Here is a 21,432-nt window from a genome sequence, read left to right on the forward strand (position 1 = left end):
AATTGAATTTGTAATAGGCTTCTACTAAAATTATATCTTCACCTGTGTGGTATGTTTTAACTGTATTTCTCCTCGAGGAATACAGAACCCATTGGGTAAAATGTGCTTATTTTAAAAGCTGGAGAGAGCTGCTGAGGCAGTAATCAAAGCTCCTGTGAAGTTTTGTTCACTGTTTTCTGAATGCCGTACAAAATAGGTGCTTGAAATGCTCCTGTGAGGTTTTGTTCACTGTTTTCTGAATGCTGTACAAAATAGGTGCTTGAAATAAGGATTTCTTTTCCAGACACCATCCAAATTCAATGAAAAATCTTTTTTTCTCCTTTAATAACCCATTGCATCAGTTATGTTGCTCTCCCTGCTTAGATAGCTGTACTGGAGTTGCAATATGAAGGGTTTTCTTCAGTTTTATTCAGGTTATCAGCTGCTTTTTTACTGGGGCTAACTAATGACCCTGTAATTCAGTATGTTAGTTTTGTTTGAAGAGAAGATAAATCTTCCAGTTTTATGTGGTCTGTGTGCATGGGCTTGTGTTTTTTTTTTCCTGAGGTATACAAAAAAAATTGTTTTGGGTTTAGATTTAACATGTGTTTCAAATGTAGTGGAATTCCTTTTTAAGCTTAGATTTTATTTAAGGGCTAGCACACTGTTCCCCTTCCCTGCACGCCAGGACAGAACATATTCTGTAGTAGGAAACTACTTATTTGCAGTCACCATATCTGATTTTTATTTTTCCCTGGGACGCTGGAGGATTAGAGCAGATTATAGTGTTGGGATAATGTCTGACTCCTTGTGTTCCATTTAGTCATAAATAAACCCCTGAAAAATCTGAATGTTGCTATGGTGATGTTAGTAAAAGCCTGGGCTACAGAGCAAGTGAGCCGCTTAGAAGCATAATGTCACTTACAGTAATGAGCGCGCTGTTGTTAGAAGAGTGATGGGTTTACTTGATGCTCTGTAACTTTGGTAGCCCACGCCAGATTCTGAAAGCGAGTAAGTAAATGTAATTCATATGAATATGCCCTGTTTAGTAACTTGCAACTACTGATGTTTCAACAAATAGAAATTTGTGTGTTTACTTTCTAGCTTTAATGTGTTGGAAGTATAACAGAGAACAAGTGAAAGCTTCCAGTCTTTGTATGCTGCCTTTGGTCTGGTTGAATTAAAACAGGAAAAGAATCAGTTCACAGCAATTGTGTTTTAAACTGTGTAAACACACACTCTTCTTCTGAAAATGCGTTATAGAAAAAGTAAGATTGCATTAAAATGTGATTTGTTTGTTTGGTTTTTTAGTCTTTATAACCTGGCTTCACTGGAACTTAGAGAAAATTTGCTGACATATTTACCTGAGTAAGTGACATTTCATGTGTTTTGATTATATTAACATAAAATGTTCTTATTCTTAAAATCTGCTAACATATGAAACTGAACGACAGCTAGATAAAATGTTCAGTGTCAAATCGCAACATAGATACAGCTTTGTTTTAGCAACACCTATTGACATCCATTATTTGTAGTTGTATTTGGCTAGCAGCAGGAGCCTGCAGTCTGTCTTGATTGGTTTTACTCTGTAAAAATATTGTGTGCAAAATTCACCAGCATCAGACATTTCTTCCTGCATGCGTTGAATGAGTGCATTGGCAGTGGGAGTGGTGGTTTGGGTTGTTCTCGTGGTGGAATTTCCTAACTGTGCAAGTAGCATAACAGGATCTTGGAGACTTCCACTCTAGACCTTCACAGCATTTCTGTTCAGGGCTAAGTAACCAAAAGCTTCCCAAACCTGGAGATCAAAGCCCTGCTGACAAACTAGGCCTACTGATGCCTGAAGTCTCACTCCACCCGCCATGATTTTTTTGCGGAAAAAAGGTTTCTAGATGTCTCTGTGCTGTCTGTATTGTGGCAGAGGAATTGATGGTTGGTTTTTTTTGTGAGATTAATCAGGTGTCTTCCTTTTTTGGCTTCCTGGAAGAACCCTCTTCTTTCTCTAGTGAGGGAGTTTCCTTCCTTCACTACCTGGCTGCTTCTTGCAAGAATTTTGGTGACTCCTAGTCTGCTTGTTCAGATAATCTAATGTATACTCTAGTAGATTTAACCTATTTTGATCTGAGTCTCTTCCCCAGTTGCTTTGGGGGCCTTTTTCCTGTCAGTCTACCCAATACCTCAGTTGCAGCTGTTTACAGCTGTGAGCCACGAGGCACTTTAAATGTCAGTGGTCAGAAGATATGAATTGCTAGCTAGCTTTTGCCATGTGGTGTCAGAATGAAGCTATCACAAATGTTGACAATTTTATTGCTTCTGGAAAATTCTGACTGTCAGTAATGTAGTTGGCAAGTCTCACTGGCTTTCGTGCTACTGTGGTTTTGGGGAAGGTAAGCAAGCACTCTACAACAGACAGCTTTTGAAATAGAAGGATGGCCCTCTCTCTCTGTTCATGTTCAGAAGACTTTTTTTTGCATCCTTTTGGCCTTTTCTCTGCATCCTCAAATCCAACCTGAAATACTTCAGAAATGGATAGATTATGTTGAGAAGATGAAATGATGGATTTATTAAGTCTTGAGTTGCACTGTTACATGTGACCACTATGGGGAATTTTTATCCAGTTGTGTAACTGTAAATTCCCCCTAAAAAGAAACGTAACCAATTATACTAAACTATGTAGCATTGCCCACTCTGAGGGATTGATGGTTAAAATAAAGAGTAATGATTTGATTGCCTATACCAAGCTGTGAGTTTCAAGGGCATACAGTAATACTGACAAACCAAATTATTTTTTCAGTAAGATATTACTACAAATAGACTGTGCCCAGTAAAATAACTGTCTGTCTACAATACATTGTAATTTGAGATACAAGTTTCAGTAAAATGAGCTCATTCAAATACATGGGGTTTCTGTTGGCTTAGTTTGATGTGGTTTTGTTTTGACTTATCTTGTCTTACAGATCACTTGCCCAGCTGCAGCGACTGGAAGAACTTGATTTAGGAAACAATGAACTTTATCACTTGGTAAGAGAACATGCCAGTGAAAGTGCACGTTGGTCTTGTTTTACGCATCATTTACATTAAATAGATCATAGGATGTCCAAAATTGAAGAAAGAAAAATGTATGGAGGGAGAGCCTTTCTATAGGTACAGATGAATTTTTGCAGTTAGTGCTTCCTTTTTCTGCTTAGTCTTGTTCAGTATAATACTTACACAAAAACCTGCAGCTGATTTCTAGAAAATGAGTGTGTTGCACAGACTTTTTGTACCGCAAGAAAAAGGAGTGGAAAGGCACAAACCCTTGTCTTCAATTGTAGTTTTAGTGAACGTATGGGCTTCTGTAGGGAGCTGGACAGGCTGAGCACAGGTGAAAGCTCAGCTATTTCCAGGGTGGGAATAGGAATCTTTGGGAAAGGGCCGAGGCAGACTGTTGAGGGTTGCAGTGTCTGATGTTGTAGCAGATAGAGCTACCAAAAAATACCTGTCATCTCCCTTAAGATGACTCAATTAAATGTTGGATTTGCATGTAATTTGTTAGTGCACGTCAGGTGAAGTATGGTGGCTTGTTAAGCTATAACAATTAATTTGCATGGTGTTCCCAAATACTCACAGTCACCCTTGCTGCATTTAACAGTGGTACCTTTAAATAGTGCTTGAAGTAAGGTTTGGTTTACTTTTACTGTGATTACAGGGTGACTGTCTAGTTTTTTACTTGAAGCTCCTATACTACTTAACATTATTATTTTTTATGTTATAGCCAGAAACAATTGGTGCACTTTTCAATCTCAAAGACCTCTGGTTGGATGGAAACCAATTAGCCGAAATACCTCAGGTAAAGATGGGCTCTACTGATAGTGTTTTGAAGATGCTTTTAGAAGGAAACCTTTTCATTTATACCTAAAAGGAGGTGATGTAAAATCAAATAGTTTTCAGTTTACTTTGTCTGGATTTGGTTTTGGGTGTGTGAGCATTTTCTCTTAATGAGTTCCTCTGCAGGGGATTGTACATGATATCATGTGTTGTCAGACATTTTGTTTTAAACATTTTGACAAAGGAATTGTTTCCTAATAGGCACATTGTTCAATTTATAGGATGACACATTGTCTGTGTACAGTCCTGGCCCAATAATCAGGGAGCCACTAGTTGGCTGAGCTAACCCTCACCTTTTGTATCTATTGACATCGCAGTTTTGAGGGTGAATCTTTTTTTGCAGTCATTTTCATCCATTCAAATACATTGGGAGAAGTACAATAATAGTAACAACTGTTGCCATAAATAGGAATTTTGATTTATGTAGGCAAATCCCCCAACAGTGATGTGATGAGGGGCCTTAGCATTTAAGGCTTACAGCACTCTAAATTCCCTTTCTTAAGAACTCTGATAACATGTGGAATGGTTTCTTTTCCATCTTTTTTTCCTTTAGAGCCAATTCAAAACCTGTTTTCTCCTGTTCTCATGCAGTTTGCTGTTATTTGCTGTATTGATCTCAATGTTAACAGTGTAAATTGGAAATCAGTTACAGTTTAGTGGGCTGCTTTGACTTTTTTGTTATTGGCTTGGCCTAATAATTTTTTGAGTAGAGGTAGTCAAACACTGATAATCATTCATAAAAGGTGAAGTGTGACTTCAGCAGCTTTTTTTATTGAAGTTGGCCATTATTGTGTGTTTTGTCTAATGTTCAGAAGATGAACTTGTAGGGTAATGGGGGTGTATGTGTGTGTTGTAGTAAAAGATCCTTAATGAGAGGGAAATAGTTGGAAAATAAAAGGACTGATTTTGTGAGTTAGAATGAAGACTGTCACTGTATGAAAATTTCTTGTGTGTAAAAGTAAAGGACACTTCTGCCCCAGCCATTCTGTTCTTCACAAGATTATTTGGATGATTAAAATGAGAACTATTCTAGAGTGTGTATAGGGGTGTCTGTGTACATGGGGAATGGGAGGGTGCTCTGATGGCTAACAGAGACAAAATTATTTTTCTGTCAGACTTTTAAGCTAATTGGCAGATTACCATTGTGAAAAAAAAAATCATTAATAATTGTAGATGATGGCAGTATAACTTGGCAGTTCAAATATGCTTGCTAGAGCAACACTCCCAATTCCTATTTCTACATTTGTTGCAGTTGGGAGATGTGAAGATACGAAATCCCTAGATGTCATGGCATGTTGCTGTATCAGCCAGGAGAGACTAATCCTAATTTGCCTAGGGTTAATTGGGAGGGGCAGACTTTAATTATGTGGAGGTTGATAATCTGTAGTTCTGTAAAACACAACTTTGCAGTCTTTACTTGAGGAAAGCTCTAGTTTTGGCTGGTGCTTGCCTGGGTGTGCTCAGCATACCTTGTCTGACTACTGAAGCCAGTCTTAATAGTTAGAATAAGAAACTGTGACTGAATTGGTTGGTATATCATATGTAAAATGAATTATTTACTTTTTTCTGTGTTTAGAGGTCATACAAAGAACAGCCAATTCAGAGGTCATACAGAGAATTGTTGTTCTTTCTGGAATTTCATTGTGATGGTACATTTTCCAGATTGCTTTGTTACGTGTTTGGGCATGACTTTTAAGTTTTTTGTCTTGTGTCACAGGAAGTAGGAAACCTGAAAAACCTGCTTTGTCTTGACGTTTCTGAAAATAAATTGGAATGCCTTCCTGAAGAAATTAGTGGTCTCACTTCTTTAACAGACTTGCTTGTTTCTCAGAATTTACTTCAGGTCTTACCTGATGGCATCGGTAAGTACAAGGTGAATGCTATCACACAGAACTATGTAATCCACTGTAATTGGAAGTAATTTGTTTTCAAGTCTTTTGAAGTCTTTCTGTGCAAGAGATGAGCTTGTCTGCCTCAGCTTTTTTTTTTTTTGCTTAGTATGAAATGCATAGCTCTATTAATTTTGCATTTTAATTGTCTGCATGATGACTACCTTCTAATTACTTTTTGTCTTCACTTGATACATTAACTTATTTTGTTCAGGTAAGCATCTTCTCTATTCCTATTGTGTCCACATCACCATCATAACTCTTCACGTAACTCTTTAATGTAGTAAAATTCTAGCTTGTAACATGCTGTAGGTCACTCGGTAAGACTGACTGACAGTCTCACTACAAAAAATACATCCTTTTTAGGGGGGAATATGTAATTATCTTCAACTGGACAAAGTGATTAATCCTATACTGAACCCTGTGGAAGGCTGTTCCACCTTTGGTCCATTACTCCTCACCCTTGAGGATCCAGATTACAGCCTTCTGTGCCTAACCCCTTAAAACAGATTTAATAACTGAGGAATGCTTTCTGAAGCATTACCGGTGCCTTCTTTAAGGTAAATGTTTTTACCTTTGCATTAGCTGTGACAAGTAGTCAGCAAGGCATTGTTTCTCCACTAGTCATCAGCTGTTTTTCTGGAGACTTTCATGTTGCAAGAGCATGTCTTCTTGCCAGGATCCCCCGCCACTCCCCCAAAAAATCAAGGTATAGGGGAAGAAGGACTTGTGAATGTGGAAAAGAATGGACAGACCTTCCCCCTCCTTCCATACGCTATATGAGTCTAAGAGAAATGTTTTTGTAGAAGTTCAGCTTGTGAGAGTGGGGTGACTACTGGTCCTTCAGTTGGCTAATGTGGGTTTGGTAGAGAGTTGTGGCAGCCCTCTCTGATGACCTGAGTTTGCCATAACAGTTGTTGTACATCACAAACGGAGATGTACCTTCTGAAAGGCTACAGCCCAGACAGCCTGCCGAAGGAGAGCTAGTCTGTAACTCCAGCTGGTGAACAAGAGGAGCTGCTGCTTCTTGGAAAGCCTGTTAAATGGAGATCCTTTGCTGAGGAAGGTCATTGCAAAGGGTCAGGCCACTTCATGCCAAGTGTAGCTAGGGTGTACATCTTGGAACTTTTCTGAATGTAATTTTGTGGCAAAGGCAAAAAAAAATTGCTACTTATGTGAATGTAGTAGCTTGCTTATGTATGGAAAACTGGCTAGGGCTACAGTACTTACTCCTTTTGTGTAATACTGGAATTTACTATGCAAAATGGAGGAAAATCTGGTGTTGCGGTTGAAGTGAACCTCACTGGTCTCTGTGGAAGCTACTAGGAGGAGCTCAGCTGATCACTGAGTCATTGGCTGGATTGGTAGATCCATAGAGTTTCTTGAAGCAGGGCTCTCACCAACACCAGCAGGTCAGGTCAGCTGTGGCCTGCCTCACCAAGTCTCTAAAGCCCTAATGGAAGCAGCTCCAGCATCCCCTGGGCGGCCTGTGTCAGTGCAGCACCACCTCCCAGTTGAGGAAGCTTCTCCAGATGTCCAGGTGGGACCTCCCATGCTTCAATTTGTGGCCATTGCTGTCTTGCCTGCCACTGCAGAGAAGAGTTTGGCTCTGTCATCCCTGTAACTGCCCTTCAAGTAGTTGTGGGCTGTTCCTAGATGCTTCCGTGTCTGCTGCTTTGCTGGAGTCAGCAAAGCCAGCGCTCTCAGCCTCAGCTCACATGTGCCCTGGTCATCTTGACAGCTTCGTACTGGACCCCCATCAGCATCTCTCTTGAACTGGGGACTTGGTGGGGAGGACAGGACATGAAACCGACCATGATTTTACAGGTGTGACCTCGCTGGTGCCAAGTAGATGGGATATAGTAATTTCCATTGATCTGCTGGCTGTAATTCTCCTAATGTAGTCCAGCCAGTGTTTATTGCTGGTGAGATCTCGCTCGTTGCTCGTTCATATTCAGCCTGGTGCCCACCGTGGCCCCAGGCCCTTTTAGCAGGGCTGTTGTACAGCCTGTCACTTCCCAGCCTGTACTGGTGCTCAGGTTTATTCTACCTAGGTGCCGAGGACTGCACTTCTTGCTGAACCTTGGGTTTCTGTTTAGGTTGCGATCTTTCTGTGTATCAGCTGTCTCCTCATGGTTTAGCATCATCAGCAATTCTGATGTGCCAGCCTATTACAGGTTATTTTGGACCAAGTGGGAATGGGCAGGGAGGTGTCAGCAGCTAGCGATGTCTTCTGAATTCTCTGTCTTGGGCTGTGCCTGGGTCAGCGCTGCTTTGCACCGAAGACAGTTCTGGTACAAAGGAGCAGAATAAGGTGAGCTTTCTGCTCTGAAATGTTATTTTGCCCTTCCTGAGGGGAAGACCTTCAAAGAAGATTGATTTCTAGTCTGAAAAACAAACCTAGGTTTCATGTCTGACTAACTGGTTTTTTTTGTTAGGAAAAAGAGACCTTGACCCTGTTTGGGTTTGGACTGTCACTTAGTGCAAGCCTTTCTTACTGTGGCTGAGGGCATAGGTGATGTTCTGAACGCTTCTTTACTAATAAACATTGAATACTTGAGGAAAAAATAGATCATTTTCTCCTTTGGGCAGACATGTCCTTGACATTTACATGTGGTACCATTCAGATTGCAACTTTTAATACAATTTAATATGCTTACATATTGGATATGAGTATTTATATTGAATATGAATTCAGTGATGTTATAAACTTACACAAATAGTGCAAGCACCAAGCGAAGCAGTGCTCAAATTCTTCTTTTACCTGAAAAAAATAATTATGTTAGAGTTCTGTAGTAGTAAAATTTTCTGTAATTAAAGCAGGTATTGGAGGATACTAAACTGAACGAATGTGGTGTTTTTTCTGTCCAGGAAAATTGAGGAGGCTTTCCATTTTGAAGGTTGATCAGAACAAACTTATTCAACTAACGGATTCAATTGGAGACTGCGAAAGCCTTACAGAACTAGTTCTAACAGAAAACCAACTGCAGGTAAGCATGGTCATGGCTGCTGAAATGGCTGGCAGAAGTAAGACCTGCTGCGAAGTGCTGAATCACTTAGTTTGTAAGGTTACTCAACCTTGCTACCGCTAAGTAGCAAGTTTCCTTTACATGCATCTTATTTCTTACCTGTTAAATGAACACTGGAGATCAAGTTGTGTGTAGCAACAATCCGCTCTTCCAAAGGCTTAAGCAATTACATATTCACTCTTGAATCTTTCATGACCAGTAAGGGAATTGGAGCATGTGGAGTGCAGGTATCACTTACTTCATTGTGTTTTTAATGTGGAGATTGTTCCATGTTGCATTATTGCTGATTTTTTTTTTTTTTTTGCTGTATGTTATGTGGATCTGACTTGCTGGAACTAAATAGAAGCCCAAAGCACTGTAGAGCTGCTGTTGTACTGTTCCTTGCTCTGCTGATCTACTCCAGCCAAATATTAAATATGATATGTGGTCAATTAAAATAAAATCCAGACTTCGTTTTATTAGGTGTTTCCTTCTGTTATTTTCAAACTGCCTTCATGTGATACTGTCACTTGGAGGGTAGAAGTGGTTATAAAAATCTGGTTTTGAGCATTTTTAAAGTTAGGTTAGTGCTCGATTGATTTAAGAGCTTAAGCCTGTTGGAAAGATGCCACTCCAGAGGCAAGCTTCTGTTTAGGAAGCCTAAAGTTAGATGGTATGGGTGTTCTGCATACATACTTCTCTAAACGTCTGCTGTGCATCTTTCGTCTTAGTGCAGAGATAACCAGTGAGTGAATTTCTATTAGAAACTGACATTCCTGGACATTTCTTCTGCAAGATAAAACCTTGAATCTCCTTTGGAAGGCCTGTATTAATGAGTGTTAATTACACTCCGGTTTTGAAAATGGATCAGTCTATTAATTCATTTTTGAAGTGGGATAAGTTTTGTTCTGACTCTGAATTTTCAAATTCTTTTTGCGTATTGTTTTGTTTTTGTTGGCACAGTCATTGCCAAAGAGCATCGGAAAACTAAAGAAGCTGAACAATTTGAATGCTGATAGAAACAAATTAACATCTTTGCCCAAAGAGGTAAGTTTTTTGTGCAATTAACTCTCACAGATGTGCTTATACCAACAGAAGACTCTTGGTTTCAAATGCCTACAAGGAGTAGCAGGCAGCTTTGATCCACTGGGTTTTCTTCCCAAACTGATCACAACCAGAAGCTTGTCCCATCAGATCTGAACAGCAGCAGTGGAGACCTGGTGTCTTGGAAGTGCAAAATGTCTTTGAAGTTGAACAAGGAGGCTTGGGTCTAATTAGCTTGTAACTAGTAATTCCCAGAGTGGGTGTCAGGTCCAGCACTATTTGAAGACTGGGAGTTCTGGTAGAGTGAATGCATGTAAATCAATATGCCTTTTCTGCATGTAGTATAAAACTACTGCTGGAGTCTTCCTCACCTTACTCTTGTGAGCAATAGCGAACAGGGTTTCAGGTTTTATATTCTGAAAATTTATTCAGAGGCTGTCTTGACAGTCTTTTTGGTTTTGGAGATCTGCTTTTGCCTTTAAGTATGGGAAACTGATGTGACAAAGATCACTGATACCTCAAGTCTTACAACTGTGATCACTGGTACTTTTTGTCTTTTTTTTAACAGTATATGGAGTGAAAGGAATTTAGAATTTCTGTTGTGAAACTAAATATAACAAAGGCCTCACAAGTTTAGTTCAGCAGTAAATTGTGGACAGGGGAAGCAGCATTCTGTGATTGGAACACAGGACTTTGAGTTGTTTCTGTTTGCACTACTGTTTCTCTATACTTTTTGTCCCAGTACTCCCCCTTACTTCTGTCTGTTTCTAACGTGGCTCGGAGTTCATAGCTTCTGCTCATGACTTTCAGTCACTTCAGAGCAGGAGGGGTATGTTCTCAGGTGGCAGCTGGTGGATGGGAATTAAGAGGATTATCAGCTCTGGCTAGTGAGCACACACTTCTGTTCAGGCCTGCTTACTTACAGAGCTTGGACAGCTCGAGGAGGAGGAGTGAGGAGGAAGTAAAATAGCTGGGAACCTGGAGTTGGGGAAAGCCAATGGCCTGAAGAGGAGGGATCGAGCAGGGGCAGAGGATGCTGTTGTGGTACTGGTAGCAGCGATTCCAGTAGCCCAGAGCTGGCACAGGTCAGTCACCTAATCGGGGCTCCATGATAGCCCTTATTGCTTCTTTACAGGTTGGCTTGTAAGTATATGTTTGATGGGGGGAAGGCGAGGGAAGGAAGAGAAGATGGGGGTACTGCAGCTCCTCTAGCAGGACAGTGTCTCCTCTGCAGAGGTGCTGCTGGTTCTGAAAAGAAAATTGCAGAGCGTATTGGATAAATGCAGATGAATTGGATAAATGTTAGCAAAAAGCAGGACCTTGGGAAAACCATGTTTCTGGGTTGGGATGTGATGGCAATTTTGATCTTCCCATCTCTTTACAAAGAACTTATTACATGTGTCCTAAACTATCTGTACTTGAGACTTGTACAATTTTTTGTCCAGTCAACCTTTAAGCAGAAGGGCTCTGAGTTTGTTATAACATGTAAGGTTTTACTGATAAACTTTTATTTCCAGATTGACCAGTAATAGCTTATGTGCATACAAGCACTTTTCTTGGTTAACGAAGTCCATAGTATTGGAAACGGTGTGTTTGGGGTGAGTAGTGTGGCTTGCAAGGAGGAGGGTCAGAAGCAGGTGAGAGGAGAAGGCTCAACTTCAGAGGCAGGTTAAGCAGGATGAATGTGGAGTGTGTCTGTTTGGGAGGAATAACAGAGCCAAGGGCTCGGGGCAGAAGAATGAAAGAATTAATGCTGAACAAGAAACTGGAGACTTGGAACCAGAAGTGGGTTTCAGAGGTGGAAAGCGTTGCCCAGTCCGTGAAGCAGCTGGGGGTATCCAAGGGTGAAGTGAAGAACAAGAACATGTGTGGAGAACATTAGTGAACATGAGAGAGGGGAGGGGACACCTGCACTAGGAGTGGGATAAAGCCAGGGATGAGTCTGTGTTTGGAGAAGGCAGGTGATGAGGAAATGGAAGGTGTTATCTGGAATGAGGTGAGCTGGGGAGTTGTAGAAAGTCCAGGAAATAAAGATGGGAGCGTGTGGTTCCCAGGAAGCTTGGCAGAGAAACAGAGGAAACCAAGCTCCTTGGCATCTACTTCTTTGAAACAGATTTATTTTTTTTTTTCTCCAAACATCTCCACACCTATGTGTTTTTCTCATTAGAGAAAATGCTTTGAAATTGTATTTACTGTAAGATTTCCATAATGGTTCATTGAAGTATGTTTTGCTCAGTTAAAATTCTTTTATTTTTTTATTTTTAAAGGAAGTCAGTCCTTCACCAACTGGAGGGTCATATCCACCCTCTAGATCGGTGGATTTGAATTCCAAGCTGGTAATGGTAACAAACAGAAAACATAGACAACTGATGAAATGGTTTATCTCAAAAATACTGTTAATATGTACGTATTGCAGAATCTACCATCTAGCTAACAAGATTTTTCAGTTTCAGTTTTTCAAGTTTTAGTTACAATTCCTTGTGCTTAGGCTGTGCAATAGAACACTTCCCTCAAAGTCTTTAGGTTGCCTTTTAACGAAGTTTTAAAAATGGAAAAAAAAAATCTACCACTTTGCTCTTGTTTTGTCTGCTCCTAGAGCTTCATTTTCCTACTATAGTATTTTTCTTAATCATTAGCTTTTTGCTTTAAACCAAACATGAACATTTCTGTAGTACAAGTTTTCTGGTTAAAATTCAGAGGAGTTCAGTGAAGAGCTGCATTTCACAGCTCTAAAAGAAAAATGTTTTGCGTAAACAGAGTTCACAGGTATTATGAGTACTGTTTGCTGTTACACAGAGCGTACACAGGAGCAGCTTCAGGGGTGCTGATAACGGCAAACATCCCAATTTTGAGTTTCCCTTTGGGTGGCAGAGAGGAACAATTTGGTGTTTTGGTGAAATGTTTAATTTCCATTTTCTTTTTCATCGTTACTGAACTGCAGGAAAAATAGTACAAAATGCGTTGGTACAGCACTTAAGGAAAACCAAAAAATGTGTCACCCTTTTGCTGTCTGTTGGAAGGTTCTGCTTGACAGTGAGAAATCATACCGTCTTCTCCATTTATTTTCATCTCAAACTGACTGATTAATATTTAAAGCCAGGCATGAGCTTCTGACAGTGGTCATTTTCAATACCCCTCCCTGCTGTGTGTTGCTAAAGACGTCTGCTGAGATAGTATGGCAAAGACTGGGGGTCTCAGACCTTTGCACATCAATCACTATTGGTGCTTGTACGCTGGTTCTGCTTTCACAGAAGCAGTGTCAGATGGCAAGCAGAGTATGCACTGCAGATGTTCTTGCTTGTTATCTTCCCCTCTTTTCCTTCCCACCTCCTCTCATTCTTTCTCTGCCTTACAGAATGCTAGAACAGCTGTGCATTTGTGGCCTTCATCTTTATAGGAAATAGGTGTGGGATAGCCCTTTACTGGTTTCTGTTGGAGAGGGACAAAGACATAAGAGTCTGGTAATGTGTACAGAAAAAAAGGAACTCTACTAAGTAGAAGAGTACATGTAACCAGTATCGTATGTACCTGCTGGTGTCTCTGTCCTTCCCTTCAGAATGATTTCTGTAGCAAAGAGAGCTTTTGTAGAAAGGCTGGCGGAAATGATGTGTCTGCTATAATATAACCTGGTGAGATAATCTGTGAGGTCTAGCTTTTTTGTGGTGGGTTTTTTTAAGTTTTTTTTTTGTTTGTTTTGTTAGCACATCACTAGGACTGGATTTTGGGTCAGGCTGTCAAACCATTACATTGCCAAATTGTTTCAATGAATGCTTGTAAAACCAATCTCTACCTTTTGGTGTAAGATTTCTTGATTTGGGATTATTGAGGAGTTTATATGCAAATACCTGTTCAAAGTTTCCTGGTTCAAAGATTCTTTTGTATCTGATGCCGATACATAAGGTAAAACATGGAACAGCTGAATGTTATGACCAAGATTCGAGTCACTGACAGATTTCATCTTCAGTATCTCATCCTGCAGCTCAATCCCTCTCTCACTGAACTGAGTGGTGAAACAGACTTTGACAAGAACAGAGAATGTCTAAACCTGTTCATAGTTACAAATGTTTTTCCCCTTAAACTTGAAAGACCTGCCTGGTGACTCTTTGGTATTGAAATCCCACCCTGGCACTGGAACACTGGTGAAACTGGTGTGTTGATTTTGGCACTTGCATAAATAACCTCCTTGGAATGTTTTCCAGTTCATGTGCTTTTGTTAATGAGTCTGTACAACCTGCAGACATCTGGTAATGCGTCCTTCCTGGCTTTGAGGTATATTGTGAGAATTATGGCTATAGTAGGTAAAACCAGCAGGGTTGTTTGGGTTTTTTTTTGGCATAACTGTACTTTTTAGTTCTTTGTTTTTAAAAACAAGTTGGGGCTGCTTTGTTGTTTCTGGTTTTATCTTCTGATGTCCTGTCCCTTCCATCATTTTTGTAAAAGTATCTGTTCATGTGTCTCAAAGTCAAAAAAGGCACTGTGGAAAAATGCAGGAAAACTTGTCTTGAGTCAGAGGGCAGAGAAGCTCTCTTGCTGTACTCCTCCCGTACTACTCACTAGTGGTGCAGGGGTTGTTGAAGTGATTTTGCTGAAGATTTTCCTAGCCAATTTAATGATAACTGAATAATAGTGAATTGGACAGTTCTTCCACCTCTAAATGTATTCTATGCTTGCAGTTAAAGAATTAATCTCTTTTATGTGGGGCCAAGGAAAAGTCTGACTTTATTTACTTTGCATTCAAACAAAATCTTGGTTATGACAGCCTCAAAAAGATTTTACAACACAGTAGGAACTGTGTTTAAATTCCCAGTATAGCTATCGGAATTAACCTAGTGAGAGTTCTTGTTGCTGACAGGCGTATTCTAAGTTGAATGAAAGAAATACATCAGTGGGATTTTAACTAGTCACATGCTGAAGAATAATCACTGTAGTGCTTGTCGTAATGTTGTCTTTTTTTGCATTGCTTATACCTGTGTGAAAGATGCGAACTCGTGAAGGACAGCAGAATTGATTTATAGCTTTTAAGCAGTTAACAGATGCTGAGATCAACTAATGTAACTTGAACGTCTTCTAAGTTTCCCACCTTTAATTTCTGTTTTGGCTTTAGAGCACCAACAATGTGAGGATGTGCTGCCATAATCAGTGACGTTTTGTCTGTGGTGGTGAATGACTGTAAATGACAGCTGGGCTCAAGAGAGGGAGCAAATGGGAGTTTTTGGGAGGGATGTGAATGGGAAGAGAGGGGTGAATCGGTGAATCTGCATGCTGTTCTTGGCTTTACCTCCAGAAAACTGCAAAAGTGTCATCAGCAAGAAAAATCAAATGGCAACTACCAAGTTATTGTTACAGAGAAGCATGGTAAAAGTCGGGTGAATGAAAATACACAGGTGATGCAGGTGTCACAATAACAGTCTGTCTGCAGTAGAGAAGAGGATTCATCAGAAACATCAGCAGAGGAGTGATATAAAACTTGCAGTTCTGGAGGAGTGTTTAGGATGGACTGGCAGTGGATATGTGAATGTCAAAATAGCAGGAGGCTGAAGTGGTGAACACTGGTCATAATGAGAAAATGTACAGGGGAGTTTTAGCAGCCAAGCTGACATACTCTTTTTGTATGACAAAGTCTTACTGCTTCTCCAGAACACGAAAGCTTGTTAGAAAGATGAGCCTCAGCTTGAGATGGAAGAGAAGAGCAAAAAAAAAAATCCTCCATAGGGGAGGATTTTATGTGGAACCCAGAAGGGTCCTCATGACGCTCTTCCTCTGAAGCATTTACCTGAATGCAAATAGCAGTTTTGTTCAGACTTTGTAGTACTGTAAAATTAGTGATCTCAAAATCAGTGCTTCATAGCAATGATCATTTTCTGCCTGTCTGATGAGTGGGTTTTTGATTTTATTTTTTATCTAGGCTGACTGTTCTTTGGAGGTGGTATGATGAGACAAGTGAATAGCCCTTAAATTAAAGTTGCTGAAGTGAAAGAAATCTCAAGAGTATGGCTTAGACATCGACAACTCATTTGAGACCTTTTCCTGATGTCTAGCTCACTACAGAAGAATGCAAGGACTTCTTTAAGCCTCCAGTCTTTGGAACAGTTACTCATGTGCTTAGAACTAAGCACATGCTTGTCCCCATTAAATTGAAATCTGTGCTTGAAATGAACTGTGTGCTTAACTGTTAAATGGGCTTGTGGTCTCAACTGTGTACTTGATGCCTATGCAGTGGTTTGGCAAAGTCTGTTGTAAGCATGTGATCAGACCCTTGGAAAGCATGCTTCTCTGTCAGTTAATGACTCTCAGCCAAACCAGTGATGTCCTGATACCGTATTACTTCGTGGTGGTCACAATGATGTTTTCCTTTCAGCATGCCATTTAGTGTGTACTTTGCCTCAGTGATACTGCTTTGTGTTTAGGTTTTCAAGCGTTGGACCTAATGTCTTTCTGTACTGCTAGATGGGTGCTTTTTTTTGAAATGATAAAAAATTTTAGGTTTTTAATAGCTGTCAGCTTGTCTTTTTTCTGTTATACCTCACCTGGTGCTGCTTGTTAGATGCTGCTGCATTTTCTAAAAACTTTCATGAAAAAAAACCCAACGGTGTTTGTCTATTATCTCCCACCACCACCCTACTTAAAAAAAAAAAAAAAAAGTCTTCACTACCTCTGAATAAAACAAATCCTTTGAACAATTGCCTGTTGACTGATAGAGCAAAGTTAAAATAACTGAAGTTAAAACAACTTAGAAGTTCTAACACTCTTTGGCAGTAGAAGAATGTATGTTCTGTCTCCATTTGTTGGCATGCTCTTGTCCAGTATGGATAAAGAAAAATAAATTGAACATCTCTTGTATTTTCTTAATTGTTAGCCGCTTGGAAAATTAATGGGTCAGGTAAATTGATAAGCCTGTAAGTATTACTCAATCCATGATTCTACTGTTACCTTTCATTAAGCTGCTTTAAATGCATGACGACTCAGGCCGGCTGGTTCCACTGCTGCATTTTTCCATTGTCAGAAGTATAGAAGTTTTGATCTCATCAGGGCTGCATGGCTTTACTTTGTTTGGCTAAACTGTTTGGATCTCCATGCTCCAAGACTGAATAACGCAAACTTCATTTGTAGAAAAGCAAACACTTTCTGTACAGTCTGGGCATCACTTGCCAGCTCATCAACATTTACTAATTGTATCTCTTGCTTTTCACAGCTTCTCATGTTAGATCTACCAATCAGACACTTGGGAGAGTGCGTGTGTGTGTGTGTGTGTTATTTCTATATGGCACTGTATTGTGTGAATGTGTCGAGGCACATTATTTAGGAATCTGTACATGCTTTGAAGTGAATAGCAGAATTACTGCACTAAGAAATGTTTGCTCGCAATTTGAGTGCTGGTTTCTGAGGGCTTTGATTCACAAGCTAAAATGGTTAACAAGGTTGCTGCTCCTAGTGTACATGCAGGGCTGGGAAAGCTGATATTCTTGTGAAATAGCTGCATCTTAGAGTGCAGTGATTTAAGGAAAACTTATCTCTTTTTTTTTTTTCCAAGAGAATGTTGTGCTGTAACTTTGTGCTGTAAATAGCTTGTGAATCAGAAGCCTTGAGCAGCTGCTCGCTGCCTTCTTCCATTAAAATGTATTTATGCTACAAAGGAAGGTGAGTGGGGTATAAATGCTCCATTTTTTTGTTTTATTTTCTAAGTCACAGTTGCATCCTTTGAAAATGGATTTTTTTTCCTTGGTAAATAGTGTAGGTTAAGTCGACATGATTTTTACTTTGACAAGTGGGAAGGCTTTTGTGGTATTTGTCTGTAATCTCAAAGTTTGGTTTGGACTGAATTGTGGATTTTGCAGAGGCAGAACTGACAGTTAAATAAAACACAAATATTTTCAGCTTTGATTTGGGGACTTCTGACCAAGGTGTAGTGACATGTTGGCTATATTGTGACAGGAGAACCTTCTTACATTGGTGTGAATATAGAAGTCCTCTAATATTTGAAACACGATCTTTCAGTAGGTTTGCTGTCTATCATTAGGTTCTAAGTCCGCTTAAGCTGAAAGCTTCAAAAGGCATTAGGATATTTTGCCTCTAATACTTGGAGTAAGAGAAGAAACATTTTTTTCTTCCCTTCTTATGGTGAGTTTTGGAACTGGCAAACAAACAGCAGTGCTTTTTGAAGCTCTGTATGATAAGCAAAGAAAGGTAAGTTTCCTTTGTGAATAGGAACAAAGAGTTCCTTGAAGCAGCTTTCAAGTTGCTAAAACCAATAATCTTGTTGTTTATAGGAGTAGTAATTGTCACCTGGAACAAAAAGGTGGAATGTGTTGTTTGTTTTTTTTTAATCAAATACAGAGGATTCATGTTTCTGAAAACAGATAATTTAAGGGTAAGCCTGAAAAATCCCATCTTTCGCACGCAAAAACTAGCTTGGAAATGCAGATGCTTACATTTGGATAAATTGGTAGGGACAGAGGATATTAGATTAAATTGATAAGTTCATATGGGAAACATCTTGAAATTAGATGCTTCTAATAAAACAGGACATCAAAGATGTTATTCATACAATCTTCTACTTTTTGTGAACTCTTCATTACTCTTTGCGGACTCAGTATGGGAGTCGATTGGTGTATTTAGCATTTTGCCTTGCCTAAAGCCCCATTGCACTTGCTTGTATCTGAAGTTGCTATAAGGAAAGAAAGAATTAATATGTAAAAACATAGAGCTAGAAAAAGTTGTAAGTTAAAGCTGGTATTTTTTATGAGGGTTGTCTACAAAGTGGCACCTGTATGGTTACTGATCTCTTGCTGGCATGGAAGGCTTTAAAAGGTAGGTCAGACCTGACCTATTTGTAAGGATATACATTATTTGCAGATACAGATGTTCAAGAAACACTCCAACAGACTCGCTTCAGGTCAGACTTCTTTTGAGCTAACGCTTGTTTGCAGTCTGTACTTCTGGGCGAAGTGTCTGGCAGGCATTGTAACTTGAATGTGCTGTGACATACTACATGACCCGTACTGCATGCCTTTGTTTACACTGTTATACTGCAACAAAACCAGACTTTTTTTCCTTTTTTTTTCTCCCCTCCCCCTCTTCTCTAATATAGATTGGGGGCTGCTGCAGTCTTAACGTCTTTTCTGTACGTGACAACAGATTATCTCGAATTCCCACTGAAATTTCACAAGCCACTGAACTTCATGTTCTGGATGTTGCTGGAAACAGGCAAGAGATTTTTGTATTGTCATGTTCTTTTGCTGGATTTACTTAATTCTTTCTAACAATAAAAGATATTATGTCTAAGAATGAAGTAATAAAAAAACAGTTACAACTTTTGTTTAGCATTACTGTTGAAATTGTCAGAGTAGTCTTCCCCCTTGGCCCAAAGTAGCATAATTTGTGTGTTGTCATGAGTACATTTTCTGGATTGCTTTGACCATGAGGGAAAGATAGAATTTAAAAAAACCCCAACCTCTGGATTTGTATATTTCTGAATTTAAGCAGAGAAACTAGGCAATTTGGTAGAGCTTCAGGGTAAACTACCAGACTTGATGTCAAGTAACACTAATACTGGATATATTGTGTGGATATAATTGGAGATACAATGCAAGTAACAAATAATGCCAGTTTGATCTTGTAGCTTCTTGTGAATCTTGGTTGATATGCTTCAGACACCAAAATGCAAAAGGGAGTGGATTGAAGCAGAAACCAGCAAATTAGTGCAGTTGCTCAGCAGGAAGTGAAATGAAAAAAAAAAAAAAAAAAGGAGGAAAAAAAAACCAGGGGGAAAGCAAATGGCATCTCATCTATGCAATGTAATTGTCTCATAGGCACTTACATGTTTCTGTTCTGGCAATTGTTTATATCTAAGGCTCCAGAGCAGAAGCAGCTGTCTGCCTTCCAGGGCATTTTACTGCAGTAAAAAAAGCTCAGCGTTGTTTTGTCTGTTATTCACAGCTACAGAAAATTATGGTAAAAAGTTAAGCTGCAGATTCTCTTTAAAAGAGTGGAGTAGTTGGAGCTGATGACTAGTGCAGCGCCTTCTATTAGAGGCATTAATCTCAACCCTGTTTATTCCAGCTCAGGAATGTATACTTATGAGTCAATGTCATGAACCATCTATTAAATCTCATAGAGGTTGCCCTGACTTTCTTACTTTTCTTCTTTGAACTAGGCTGACGTATCTTCCCCTTTCACTGACTACCTTAAAGCTGAAGGCTTTATGGTTGTCTGATAACCAGTCCCAACCTTTGCTGACGTTTCAGACTGACACAGACCCTGAAACAGGAGAAAAGATTTTAACATGTGTATTACTTCCTCAAATGCCTTCTGAGCCTGGTTGCCAAGGTAAGTGCCTAGAATCAGTTTTTTCCTTACAGTTTGTTTACTGTGTTGTTGAATCCATAAAGGTTTGTAAAACATGCATAAGCTCTAATGAACAAAGAGTAGCAAAGCTCTGATTGAATTCTCACTATTAAACTTAGGTTTGTTGTTTTTTGGGTTGGGGTGTTCTTTGTGGTGTGTGTGTGTTTTGTTTTGTGTTTGTTTTTTTTTTTTTGTAATCGTACTAGTTTTCAGAAGACTTGAAGAACATGGCTGTGAGTGTTATTCAAAGTACAATTATACCAGCTACGATAAATAAAATACAGACCTGGAAGGAGACCTAATCATATCATTATTTGGAGGCTTGCCAGTGGGCCATGTAGTGGTGTCCATATTTGTGTACATTGATTATACATCTTAAATACATATATATGTAGTGAAAATCGGTGGCTTTCCAATTACAGTCTCTTTACCAGAAAAATAATTGCATATTTAGTAAAAAGCAGTAGGCGTTTTACTTTTTAGCAAGAAAATTTTTCTTTCAAAGTACTGTACAATAACTTTATTATAATCTTCAACAAATGTAGAATTGCAGTATAAGTTGGGTTTACCTTTTATACTGGAACTTGCCTTGGGGTCAGGTGAAACCATGAACTCTTTCACTGTTGGCTGGGTTGCTGTTCTAGTAATTTCTGGATGGTTTTTTGTCCTCAAGCTTTTATAGCTATACATGAACATTCAAGGGGACTCATCTGAACTAATACTTAAAACTTAAAACTTTTGCTGTAATCACTGAAGAGTAATGTATTCCATCCAAGAACAGACTTTTAAAGATAAATCATGTAGATTCTTCTCCACTGAGTACAAAGGGGGCCCATTATGAAATTGCATGAGGATAAAAACTCAGCTGTAGATATCTGTATTGAAGGTATCCAAACTTACCTAGATTAATCCCAATCTTTCAATACTGTGCAGCTGCAGCAAATAGAAATCATTAAAACAGTCAAGTGTAGAAATGGCTCTGTTTTGTGTCAACTTCTGGATTTTAAGAATGCAAACTACATTAAGAATTAAAATAAGTAAACTAATTGACCCTTTTATATTTAGAGAAGAGTAGCTCAAGAAGAGTGACTGAGGTAGACTGACTTTCTCTAAACTACTAGAAATTAGATTTCCTCCTCTCCAAATGAATCTTGTGGCTTTAAGTGTATAAGGCTTGGAATTAAGACTGTTGGACATATATGCCTGGCAAAACTAGGATGAGGTCAGTAAAAGCAATAATCCTGTGTTACGGAATGCCATTTAGGGAACTGGCTAATGTCAGGTGGCAACCGTGATCCAGA

The 21,432-nt window shown here is 39.3% G+C and overlaps 1 protein-coding gene across 2 annotated transcripts in view; it reads left to right on the forward strand.

The window, feature by feature from the left end:
- The window catches only part of LRRC1 (leucine rich repeat containing 1), a 106,769-nt gene that overhangs the window by 49,149 nt on the left and 36,188 nt on the right, over positions 1–21,432 (forward strand). For both annotated transcript variants that reach the window (XM_055810842.1, XM_055810843.1), the window contains exons 5-12: positions 1,291–1,347; positions 2,937–3,000; positions 3,734–3,808; positions 5,564–5,708; positions 8,607–8,725; positions 9,707–9,790; positions 18,876–18,991; positions 19,941–20,113. In XM_055810842.1, coding sequence (XP_055666817.1) covers positions 1,291–1,347; positions 2,937–3,000; positions 3,734–3,808; positions 5,564–5,708; positions 8,607–8,725; positions 9,707–9,790; positions 18,876–18,991; positions 19,941–20,113 — 833 coding nt within the window. The remainder of the gene's footprint in view (positions 1–1,290; positions 1,348–2,936; positions 3,001–3,733; positions 3,809–5,563; positions 5,709–8,606; positions 8,726–9,706; positions 9,791–18,875; positions 18,992–19,940; positions 20,114–21,432) is intronic.

Source organism: Falco peregrinus, chromosome 7, assembly GCF_023634155.1.
Source record: "Falco peregrinus isolate bFalPer1 chromosome 7, bFalPer1.pri, whole genome shotgun sequence".
Lineage (NCBI taxonomy): Eukaryota > Metazoa > Chordata > Aves > Falconiformes > Falconidae > Falco > Falco peregrinus.